Source organism: Parasteatoda tepidariorum, chromosome 7, assembly GCF_982258835.1.
Source record: "Parasteatoda tepidariorum strain Cologne lab strain chromosome 7, Ptep-v5.0, whole genome shotgun sequence".
Lineage (NCBI taxonomy): Eukaryota > Metazoa > Arthropoda > Arachnida > Araneae > Theridiidae > Parasteatoda > Parasteatoda tepidariorum.
The window spans coordinates 5,004,685-5,018,115 of NC_141761.1; the positions used below are offsets into that span (position 1 = coordinate 5,004,685).

The 13,431-nt window shown below is 26.8% G+C and overlaps 1 protein-coding gene across 1 annotated transcript; it reads right to left on the minus strand.

Moving 5' to 3' along the window:
* Nucleotides 1–2,693: 2,693 nt before the first annotated feature.
* LOC147806761 (52 kDa repressor of the inhibitor of the protein kinase-like) lies at nt 2,694–6,938 on the minus strand. Its single transcript, XM_087167148.1, has 2 exons — nt 6,537–6,938; nt 2,694–5,144 (listed from the first exon to the last, which is right to left on the minus strand). Exon 2 carries the CDS (start codon nt 5,136–5,138, stop codon nt 2,799–2,801), a length of 2,340 nt encoding a protein of 779 aa, XP_087023274.1. The 5' UTR covers nt 5,139–5,144; nt 6,537–6,938; the 3' UTR covers nt 2,694–2,798.
* Nucleotides 6,939–13,431: the final 6,493 nt, after the last annotated feature.

Here is a 13,431-nt window from a genome sequence, read left to right on the forward strand (position 1 = left end):
TTCATACATTTCCTTCAGTAAAGTTTCACTTTCGTTTCCTTCAGTTAAAGTTTCACTTCCGTTTCCTACCTCCAAACTTAAAGTCAGATATTTAAAGTAAATTTCCAACTAAGCACTAAACATGTTAAATATTTTTTGTGAAAACTTTGGTTGCTAAATGTTAAGTTTGCTAGAAATGTTTATTGCAGTTTTTAATGAATTTTTCACATTTGTATAAGTCATTAGAAAAGTGCTGTCCTTGTTTATTTTTTGCTATCGTCTGTTACAATTAATATTATCAGATTGAACATTAAAAACCCACTTATTAAATCACATAAAAATGAATGATTGTATGATTTCTTATTCTTCCTGTACAAGTGAAACATTGCAAATTTTTGACTATAGATTCAAGAATTTTGAACCCAAATCAGCTTAAAAGTAAGAATACTTGTATTGCACATCACTACTGTTCCCATCTTGCTTTTATTTTATAATTTTGACACAAAATTTTTTTTATTTTATCATTGATAAACCTTTTAATGATATTTCTTAAAGGAAAAAAAACAACACATTATATGGTTCTAAAACATAACTATGTCAACTCAAAATATTATTTTGAGCAGTGCCAAAGTCTAATAACTTAGATACTTGGCACTACTGTGCCACTAATTCTTTCTCTTAACGATAGGAATAAAACTGTGTTATTAGAGAATTACAAATTTATTATCATAAATTAATGATTTTTACTGAATTTTTCTTAAAAAGAAAATAATTTAAATAAAAAGAAACTTTGAGAATCAATATTTAAAAAATTGAGTAATTTATTTATACATATTTTTATTCAAAACATTAAAATCAATGTATCAGAAATATCTGTAATTAGCATTTGTGACCAGTTTGGTTCTGATAAGGAACTTGTCATTTTTCTGTTCCTCACTACATGGTCGGGTGTTGTGGTAATATAATAATTCAAATATAATTTAATAATTTATAGAACCAAACTTCAAATAAACCTTTACTGGCCTTTATGGATTGTGTGCCCGGTCAGAACATTATGTCCAAGGCATACACACATTTCAGTTATATCATTTTATTTCAATTAGTCAGTAATATTTAAACAAAAATTTCAAATAGTCGCTAGTGGTCTTTATGAAATGTGCATCAGTTTTTTTACTGTACCCAAAGTGCACACAACAAAGCTTGAATTCATAGTATATAGGAAAGAGGATGTTTGCAGCTTTCAAAATCCAAATTTTTTTTTTAAATTTATTACTTGTTTTTTTAAACAATTACAGCAAAAACTATATAAATCATAACATCTTTCAAGTAGGTAACAAATCAAAGTAAAGATACTTATAATCAAATTTTAAGTTGAACACAATAACAATAAGCAAATTAATAAAAATAGCTAAATATAATTCTATGCATAGCACTAACAATAAAATTAGATTTTACGATTTAAAATCAAAATTATTTTTAAAAGAAATAAATCTATGTATTTTTTATTGTTTAGTTATTGTAAAGTAAATTTTTTTAAGTGAATTTTTATGTTATTCTCAATTATTTTTTTTTCTTTTGAGTAAAAGAACAATTGATTACATAATGTAAAGACTAACAGAATAAATAATATTGATTTTGTTTCATTAGAAAACTGTAAATGTAATTTAAAAGCCACTTTAAAGCACTAGTTTTTTTAAATGGTTTAAAAAATTCTTTGATGTAACTTTATTCTTGGATGTGATGGTCATAAAATAAGTTAATTGTCTTGATATGAAAATACTTACATCCTCTATTAATTACAAAATGTCAACCGTTAGAAACTGACTATGTAGCTTTGTTATTGATTACAATAGTTGCTATCAACTTGGATAGAGAAAGAAGGAATTTAATGAAACAAAAGGGAAAGATCTATGCAGATTATATATGACTTTGCTCAGGTATCTGAATTGTTTTCCATATGCAATAACAGAACAGTGCATTTTCATGAGCAAACAATTCAATTTACGCCAAAGGAAACCCATAAAATTCTACTTATTTTATACCAATGTGATGAAGGTTACAAGATGACATGCGATGGTATATGATAATCTCTGATAGACAGGATTTATTATCGAGGAAATAACAACGAGAAACAATAAACTAGTTTTAATACTAGATCTGGTAGGAATATTTTACCCTCATTCAGGGGCGCCCATATGTTTGAATTTAGGGGGGGGCTCATGAAAGAAAACGACAAATAACTTAATGAATTAAAAAATTAATGAAAGGAAATTTTATCTATTTAAATATTTTTAATTTAATTCGCTGAATAATTAATTAATTTTGCTTTTAATTATACATGATTAATCAAATATGCATATGTTTCATTATTAATTACAACAACACATTGGTGGTAACTTTTTAAATACACTAAATGGATAATGTAAAAACTTATCAAAGAGTTATAATTTAACAACATTATTAGTGATATAATCTTTAATCGGGGGTATAAAACGAGTGTTTCACAGGGAATCAAGACCAAAATTTACAACATTTATCAATGACTTAGAAATAAAATAAATATAAACATTAAATACCGCTTGATTAGTTAAAATAATATTTCAATTGAACAGCATAGTACAAATTTCGAAATTTCAAAACTTGCATGAAACGTTCTTCGGTTCTACATCATATGTTATGCTACTACGATCAAAACCAAATAACTTTACAAAAAATTATTAAATAAAAATTTTTATTTCTAGCTTTTTTTTTATCACAAAGAGTATGTTATCATTATTTACAAATATATTGCAGAAAGAAATGGAATTTAATCAACAGTTCTATTGCAGAACTTTTTCTGAAAATGCAAATTGAACATTTCTTTTGCTTTTTGAAAACTTATCAATAGCTAATTTAACTAAATTTACATCCTTTATTCTATCCTTGTGAACATTCAATAAACATAAACTACTTAAACGTTCTTGAGTCATGGTACTTCTTAGCCATGTTTTGACTCGCCTCAGAGTGCTAAATGACCTCTCTACCGTACAAGTTGTTGGAGGTATTGTTAAATAGTATATTAAAATATTTTTGATAGATGGAAAAAATTCTGTTTCCGACAGACTTTCAAACAAAGTCCCGTGAAACTCCTTGTTTCGCCAAATGTCAAACCAGACTCTAGCTTCGTTTTCCAAATCCTCATTATCATAAAACTTTGAAAGGTCTTTCACAGCTTCAAAAAATGTTTCTTTGTTAGTGTGTTTAAGCACATTCGGATGAAAATGCATTCCTTTAATTGGAATCTGATTAGACTCTGAAAACCTAGTTTCAAGGGATATTATAAGAGAATCCAAATAAGGAATGAAAAGAGATTTTCTATAATATTCCAACGGTGTAGTTGCTGGAATATTTGACCTGTGAATTTGCTTTTTATTTATTCTGGGCATTTTGATTTCCACATCAATTTCATTACATGTTTTTTCTGCATCTTCAAAAATTTTATCAAATTCCTCGTCTGCTTCAGCCCTATGTTTTTTAAAAACTTCCAGCAAATCATTTTTTATATACCTATGTACTGCATAAAGGTCACAATCAACTGATTGCATTTTATTGACTACCGGTTCCAAATATGATGAATATCTAGAAATAATTGTTAAGCATATTACGAAAACTACGGAAGAAGTTGCTAAGTCTAACTGATGAGCTTGGGATCTTGTTTCTTGATTGACTTTTTCATCAAAACTTAAAGAGCTTAAAGATTCTTTCAAGATTAAAAAATGTTTGGAGAATTGTTTAATACATTTGTATTTTTCAGTCCATCTTGTCTCACACAATATTGGAATATTCGGTGCTTTTTTCCTCCGTATAACACTTTCCCTAAAAAATTTAATGACCGTTTTTATTGTACCTATGGTGTTTCGTACCTCGGCGAGGTTACTCAAGTCATTGACAACTAAATTTAGTCGGTGAGAAGCACAGTGAAAGAATATAGCTTTAGGATATTTCTGTCGTATCCTTTGTTGCACGCCAGTATCCTTTCCGGCCATTGTGGCGCAGCCATCAAACCCTAATCCAATTAACTTGGACATGTCCAGCCCTAATTTCTCACAAAATAGCAAAATGGTGTTGGTTATACTTTCCGCATCGAGTTTTTCCAGCTCCGTAAAACCCATGAATTCTTCTTTTACAGTAAAGCCAATTTCATTTTCTGTCACGTATCTGATCCCCAAAGACAACTGCTCTTTACCGCTGATATCGGCAGTTTCATCAACTAACAAAGAAAATGCTTGACAACTTTTTATCTCCTGCAGTATCTGATCTTGTATAATTGAACCACAAATACTAATCAATTCATTTTGTATTCTGTGAGAAGTATATTTTGCTTTCCCGGAATGAGATTTGAGGTGATTTTCAAGAGTCTTATCCCCGGCATCAATACGGAAACGTAGAAGATCTTCAAAGTTTCCTTCATGAGAGAGTTTTCCACGAAAAGGTATGTTATGGGATCCGCAAAACACTATTGTTTTTAAAATAGATTCTAGTTTTAATCTATTAGCCTGGATTAGTTGTGATGCAGCAGAATCTAACTGTTCTAATACAGTTTTGGACTTCATTTCTGCAGCATCACAAAAGTTTTTCGAATCGGTTACAGCATTAATATGCCACTGACATTTTGAGTGGGCTCTAGCGTCCTCGTGAAAATGTTTGTAATCCTTTTGTGCTTTGGTTATAAACGCACCAAACAATCCTCTTTTCAAACTTTTTTTGAAAAGAACGCAATGTTTGCATAACCCACCTTTGAGTTCAGGAGAATAAACTAACCATGAATAAACAGTTAGCCAACTTTTCTGAAAATATCGTTTATGCTTCTTAGTTTCAGGAACGTCTTTCTTAAAATCATAATCCAAACATTTCACTTGTTGGTTCGTTAGTAAATCATATCTTTCGCTATCTGATACTATTGATTTATCTATGTATTGTCCCAAGTCAAATTTCTCTGTAATATTCTCCGGCGTGGACACACTTCCTGATGTGGACGGTTGTTGAATCAAATCAGTTGTTTGAGCTTTGGGTAGAGCATCTATGTCAGCCGAAATTTCTTGAGGGGGATTGTTTTCTTCTAATCTAACCCTTTTTGCTGGTCTTTCGTTTTGCGGGGTAAAGAACTTTCGTATATCCATAATTTTCTGAAAAAAGGAAAACTTCTTAATTTATATAGCTCGTTAGAATTATAAAATTACTAAGATGCATCAAGGCAAATATCAACATTTGCCTTATATTCAAGGAAATTACTTATAACATTAAGACAAATATAACAACTTTAGAGGGATTCGAAGAATTTTACAAATTTGTAAAATTCTTGTATAGAAAAATCTAAAAAAAAACCTAAGAAAATCGCCTGAAAATTGTTCATACTAATGATAACTCTTAACATTATCATACCATTTAGACATTTCCTTCACCACAAAATGTTACAAATCTAATCTGCAATTTAAAAATTTTAAAAATAAATTTGTAGGAGTAATTGCAAAAATCTTGAATACTATCTAATCTAAAGCATTGAAACTAAATAAAATCGCACTTTCTCATTATTTTTTTTATTTTACGAGTCAAAATTTTTGGGTTTTCTAATCATTGTCGGCTCTTACATATATAAATTTTAAAGGGTTAAAAAAAATCGCCGATATTTTGTGGGTTATTTCAGGGGTGATAACAGAAACTCATCTGCGTATAATCCACAAATAAAAATAATTTCCGCGTTTTTGATTTTACTATAATTATCATCTTGCCTTATTTATATTTCAGTATTACTGGCGCCTTTGCTTCCGTTCAAATTCACATACAAAAAAACAAATAATGAAATCACTTGGATAGAATACTTTTAAAAATATTGTTTTTTTCTTCGAAAAGATTTAGTTTAGTTTGAATAATTGCTTTGATAATATGTTTTTTGCCAAAAAAGAAAACTATGTTAAATTTTATAAAGACAGTTTGAGAATTTCGAAATAACAAAGAAACTTTGAAAAAGTGTTAAAATATATTCATCATTCTTTTTGTAAAGAAATTTATAAACTTTACTTATGAAAACAGTTTTGATTCAAACCATGTCATTTTAGAAATTAAAACTACTTCGAAGGTACGATTATATATATAGTCAAAACAAAATATTAAAAAAACAATAAAGTTTAACGACTAAAAATTTCAATTAAAAATTTAAATATTGAGAATAAAAATCAAAACTCTAAATCCATAAATTTCTTTCTATTGAAAAACTGAACAGTTTGGTTTCAAAAATGTGTCATTCAAGACATCAGGTAATTGAAGAGAAAAAAAAAACATATAGAAAATTGCAGAAACGTTTTTAGAGAGTTACTTAAATGTTTTAGGAGCCTTTTGGTTTCAATATTATTTTAAATAACATTTCTTTATATTTTTAATAGGAAGGGCGAAGAACCACTAAAATTAGTCAAAGGTCCACAGTTTGAACGGAGCTACATTACGAAAAATATGCATAAAGGAATTCTTTTCTTCTTTTAAATTTGAGTAAAATAAAATAAAACGAATAAAATAGAACTTACCTTTCACTAGAATCAAGAAATTCCGATATATATCACACAGAGACAGTCAGAATCACAAGCAAGCCGAGACGCAAACAGTCGTCCTGTGCTGACCAGTGGACTCATCAGTGGCGTGCCAACTTCTTTTTGACTGGGGGGACAAGCCAATTCTAAGTCATAAACTTTATCCGATCTAGTATTTTAAAATAAGTTGTAGTATTTTAATATTGTAATTTATCTAAATTATTTATTATTATTTCCATTGCTTAGGACGACTATGATTTAACTATTACATTCACACCAACAAATTAGATAACGAAAAATGATTTATCAATCGGAAACGAATTTTTAAAAAAGTGTATTAAAATTTAATTAATTAATTTTGTCATTTTACTCCTTTAAATTCATTAATGCTGAGCAGGACATTTTATAGATACATATTAACCCTTTAATGAGCCATTTATTTCTAGTAAAGGTAAATTAAAGTATTTCTGGAATTGAAATTGATATAAGAATAGTAATTGATGCAAGAAAGAATAACCCATTTAGCTTATAAAAAATTAATCTAAATTTTAATATTATTATTATTTTTTATTTTTTGGTAAGTATATTTATCATGACCTATTTGAAACTTATTGAGTTTTACTTTTAGTTATTTATAAAATAAATTTTATAAATACTACAAACTTCAGAAGGAATTATGTATTTTATAACTTATATACGTTTTCTTAAACTAACAAATAGTAACCAATTTTATTCAAACGCACTGCAAGAAAGCTGAAATTACTAACAAATGGAAACCTAAATTAAAATTGGTAAAACAGTTCCCCATGGACTTTAAAAATTGGGAGTAATTATACTTACCACGGCCTTAGAAAGGGTTAATCATGATGACATAATATGGTTTTTCGCTTCTCAAAAACATATTGAATCAAAAGTAATTTGTGATTTACATTTTGATTCTGGCATAGATTTTAATATGATCATGAATATAAATTTTCAGTATACAAAAAAGGAGAATTAACTTTATCATATTAATTTAATTTTAATGATAAAGCACAAGTTGTATAAAAATTACAACAAATGAAGGACGTAAAATAGATTGGTTTCTCAAATTAAATCTTATTTAAAAATTACTTTGAATTTTAAAGAAATCTTCTGATTTTTCTGGTTTATTCCAAGGTAAAAATTGTAAATATATTCAAAGAGAAAGAAAATATACAATTTAAAGCATATATGCTGTAATTCAACGAAGTAGAATTAACTTTATCATATTAATTAAATTTTCACGGTAAAGGAAAAGGAATGAAAAAACTAAAACAAATGAAGGAATTTTCGTTAATTAATTGTAAAATTATAACCAAAATTCTATTGTATATTTGAGGTTACATGGTTATTATTTTTTTTAAACTGAACAATGTAATATTATTTTTCGAATTATAGCTATTCAAAACAAAAATGTCTGGATAGATCTTTTGAAAAACCTAATGACATTGGGAAATTATATGTTATATACTTTTAAAATATTTAAAAAAACTTCAAGTATAAATTAAATGAAATATATTTAAAGAATTTAAGTTATTATAGCAAAATATAGAGAAGACAATTAAGAAAAATATCATAAACATAAGCAACGCAAAAGCTAAAATCCGATAAAAATGAAATCGAAAAAAATATTTACAATTAATAAAATAATAAATCTGAAAGATTTGTGGTACTTTCAAAATTTATTACATAGTTTTTATGAAGACTTATTATTTTATTAATGAGTAAACAAGAATAAACAAAACAAAAACAAAAAGTCCCATTTAGCTTAAAAATATTTGAAAAATAACAAGGACTGAAGAATAAAAATTATTATAGAGAAAAAATCCGAAGAAAATAATATTTAAAAAAATAACTAACAAAAAATTAAAGTAAACTACGAAGTTTGAAAATTAAAATGTGAGGAAAATGCATTTCTATAATACCTGACTGAATATAGAAAGTAAATAAAGTCAGACAAAAATCAAATTACTACGCCATGTATACTGACAAAAAATGCATTAAACTATGTCTGACGCACAAAAAGAGGAATAAATTAAAAGATTATCGAGCAACCTTAGAATCGCCCTGTTAATAATTGAAAATTACAAATCGCAAACATGAGAAGGCTCTGACTAAATTGTTGGGATCATTTTTTTTCCAGATTGCGGCTATCCCCATTATTTTAAGAAATCTGCATACGTTGAAAGAAAAATGTTTATTCAAAACGTTTTTGTGAGGAAAATTTCTTGACTCTTAATACCGTCTACTTTTACACTACTCTAATTATTTCGCATACTCAAAGTTAAGCTCTCGAGCCATTCAAGTTGAGTCCTGCGAAAATCCGAGTTTGATCTAAGAGCTTTGTTTATTTATTTGCTTATATTATTTATTTATTTGCTCAATACATTGTTCGATTTTGGTATAAAATAGAAAGCTTTAGCCTCTCGCTCGTTCACTTACATAAATAACGCGAATCGAGATTATTTGAAGTGCACTGCACTGAATCACAAATTAAAAGTGCGTGCGAGATATTACGCGAAAGAGCTCTCCAATGACGTTTATTCTTGAACGAAATAATAATTTGTGTTTGGTGCGTTTTAGCCGCTTCTGTACATATTCCGTAAATTTTAACATTTAACTGACCAATTAGAATGTAAAAATTCTTTTATCTTTGTTTTTATCACTTTTAGTAAAAAATGCGATGCGATTATATAACTGAACAATGTTTTAAACTTTTTTTTAAGAATGGGATGTAAATGTTGGCTATAAATTTTTGTTTGCTTCTTCGAAATGAACTATTGTTACAATTTATATTCTCTTAATTAAGATTCCTCAAAATTGTCAGGAAATCACATGAACAATCGGAACTTAAGACGAGGATTTTCATTTCGAGCGATCCAGAAAACTAATTATTAGAACAGAAATTTACACTAAATGTATTAGCTATAAAATTGACGATGGCTCCTAATTTTTAGTTTGCCCAGGGACTTCTTTTTTCTCTTTCAGTCGAAATCTTAAAAGAAATTATCAATTTTTTTTTCTTTGATGCGTACTTCTATCATACTGATGCATGATCTTTGATGCATACTTCTTCCTCTTTGCATATTTTTAGCTTACCGAAATTATTTTTTAGAAAATAACTTGTCTTTTGTACATAAATTTTAAAACTCTAAAAATTTTACTTTTACTAAAAATTTTACTTTTAGTTAGACGGGAAATTAACTTTTTAATTAGACTAAATATTATAGTTTTATTTTACGTAAACTAAATGAAAAACAAATTAGTTATAGAACTTATAAAATTGGATATGATGAATTTGAAAACTGGTGATAAAAACAACATGCGATGTGCGTTATTTATGTTAATTGATGATAAAAACAACAATCTTAACACCAAAAGAGTTAGTTCTATTGATATTGTCTATCAAAGAAAAAAAAATTTAAACGAAGCTATTAAGGATATAGTCCATCAAATAAAACAAAAATATTTTGATTCAGATTATTATTATTATACGGTATACAGAAAGCCAAGTATAATGGAATTAACAAGTCAGATACATACTGAAAATTGTATTTCGAAGGTTTTATAACATCAAAAAATGGATTTAATTTAAAACCAAGACTTTGATGAAAGTATATCTCTGTCGATATATAATATGGTTACCACATGACGTATGAGATAAAATAATAATTAAAAAAGAATAACATTTGGAGCTGATTTAATTTATAAAGTTATTACTTATAATTATTTTTTAACTTAATTTTTCAGACAATTTCAGTAAGTATCTGAATTGTTATATTGATTTCAAACTTTTATAACTGGCGCATATATCACTTGCAATGAAAGCTTCAAACTTAAAATTAAATAAATAATCATAAAAAAAGTCTTTAATAAAGTATCGTTAGTCAAAAAGGTAATTATAACGCAAGTCATGAAGTTTCAAGTTTATAAAACTTCTTGAATCCGTTTAATATATTGTTATAAAAAATGAAATGACTTATTGGTTTCAAATCTAAAATTTTCAACACGTGTTATAGAAATTGGATAAAATTTTAGGGTTTTATGTATCACATATGCTATCCTTTTAAAAAGTCACAATTAAAAAAGTATTCGGCAGTTGTATCTTTAACATCGAGGGAAAAATAAAATTGCTTTACTTTAGTGTGTCCCAAAAATATAGCTATATTTCCTATCCAGTCCTAAAAATATAGCTATATTTTAAAAAAGATTCATTTTTGAATATTTTGCCATTTGAAACTTCTGATTAGAATGATGTGTATCTGATCAGAATATATATATTCACGTCATCATGCAATTATATATGACAAACAATCCTGACACAGGACTATTTATTTATTTATTTATTTGAAATTCCAAAGCAAATATCATACCAGAGAAAAACGTCATACGACTTTCTTCCTACGTAAAAAAATTTTTTTTAATGATTTGTCTTGACAATGAATATTATTTGCTTTCGGATTTTTAAAGAGAACAATAAAATTTTTTAAAAAAATGTGGAAAAATGAAATTTAAGCAGTTTTATGTGTAGGGTTTTTCTCATCTTGTTCCAGTTTTATTTATCAGGATTTAAATCGAAATTGGAAACGGAAAATAAAAATATTTAAATATTCAATAGATAAAGAGAAATATTCACATTTTCAAGAAATGTTAAATTACAACAGTATTGATCGGATAAATTTTTTATCCTCTATCAGCAGTATTTATAATTTCAGCATTAAAATTTTAAAAAATTAATACTTTAAATTTAAAAAAATTATTCATGAAAAAAGCTTTCACTATGTTACTTAGCACAAAGTTATTAACACAATTTGACCATCCTATAAAATCACGATTAAAAAAAACTACAAAAATTACGCTGAAATTTTTTTCTCACCAATGCTACGGAAATAAATTGCCCCATTCTTAGAAATATATGTTTTGTTTAATTAAAGTTTTTATTACTAAAAATAATAAAATATTATAGAAATTTTTAACGAAACTTTTTTTAAGAATAATTTTTTTTGTTGCATTTTATTGCTAAAAATGTAAATGGTAGTTACTTTTTTTGTATTAAGATAAAAATTATCATTATTTATGCAAATTATAGTTGGTCTATGAAGGTTTTTTCAAATGATTTATTTGACATGAGAGAGGGAAAAAGAGAGAGAAAATGTGTAACGGATTTGGTGTTTGAATTCTGCTCTACATAATCAATCATATATAATGGTTATCATATAAGAAAAAAATAAAATGGTAAATTTAAAAAAGTAGAAAAGGGGGGGAAAAACACCTTTCCGAGCTGATATAATGCCTTCTCCATCATGTTATTGTTTGGAATTAGCAGTTTTTTGGTCATTTTTATTTATTTATTTTAAGTATATTAAACTACAATATACATAACTTTTGTGTAATAAAAGCAAAAGATGTGAAATTAATTTCAATAAAATAAAGACAAAGATGATCTTAAAGAACCAATATTAAAATGTATCTCCGAAAAGTCAAAATGATCGAAAATACAAAATCAAATTTTTTATTTCAACGTACTTTATTTATTATTTTTTATTGACTGTGATTTTTTTAAAAAAATTAAAGGTTGATTTTCATTTCTGAATCAAAATAAACTTGTTAAAAGCAAAAAGAATTCGAAATATTATTTTACAATTAAAAAGAAAAAAAAATTCCTAACATAAATTGATAACAAAATCCATACACAATAAATAGTAAAATCATGACCTAATCCACTATATAAATGAATTTGATATACGAACATAATAAAAACATTTACTATGCGAACAACTATATAAAACAATTCTAACATTACATAATTATTAAAGCATTAAATAATTTTATGAAATGAAAGCATTTGCTTACCTCTTTCGAAATTTATTATACGCTCTATTGTTGTTCAACGAGAAGCTTCATTAAGAATTTGAATTATTGATGGATGACACGATTTAGGTTAAAAAGAACTGTTGCAACTATTTTATCAAACTGAAGTTAAAAAACAACAACAAAAATCAACCAAATAATTTAAAACAATTAAACAAAATAAAAAAAATTATGCTTCAATTTAAAATCAATAGCTTAAGTTACGTAATTAAATGAGCTAAAAAAGAAAATTCAACAGAGAGCGTTGAAAGTCTCATCACAAAATGACCAGAGAAAAATGTCAAGAAGATTCTTCCCCAGTTTAGATCCCTTAAAAGCCTAAAACATCTGTTTTCTCAGAAAATCTAGATAATTGCTTGTTTGAGACAATTTATGACGAGATATCCAAAGAAGATATGGTTTTGTGGATATCTGACATTTTAAAAAGAGGTCAAAGGAGCGAAGGGCCATAAAAATGAAAATTAAAGAAGCAAAAGTACTTTTTCCCATAGAATAACATGAGGTGGCTGTTTTTGAGGAGTCAAATAACTGTCTTTGTGGGGGGTTAGGCCACCAGAATTATATGCCAAGGTGGGTGGAAAGGAAATTCTTGAAAGTCAAGGGATTCTTTGAAACCAATTTTTATCAGTGGGAGGATGCATTTTATTACTCTTTCCAGGGAAGGGTAAAAGAAATGAAATTATTTCAGTTTTCTAAACATTTAATATATTTTATATGCAATGCGTTTTTAAGAAGTATTTTGTTTTTAAAATTGTTTTTTTTTTCTCGTTTAATTACGTATATAGAAAGTTATCATATGTAAAAAGAAGTCTTTGTCTTAAGAAAAAAAACAGTTTCTTTTTTCTAAAATTACCAATTAAACTGAATTTTATTTTCACGAATGTCTAAATTTCAGAAGGGGCAAAAGACGTTATTCGCCCTTCAATAAAATTTTTGATTTTGAAAATACTTTAAAGTAGAAATAAATAGTACTTTTTTCTAAAATTACCAATTTAACTTA

Bases quoted from the DNA above. Each gene is read 5' to 3' on its own strand.
- LOC147806761 (XM_087167148.1), bottom strand. From the start codon at position 5,138: ATGGATATACGAAAGTTCTTTACCCCGCAAAACGAAAGACCAGCAAAA.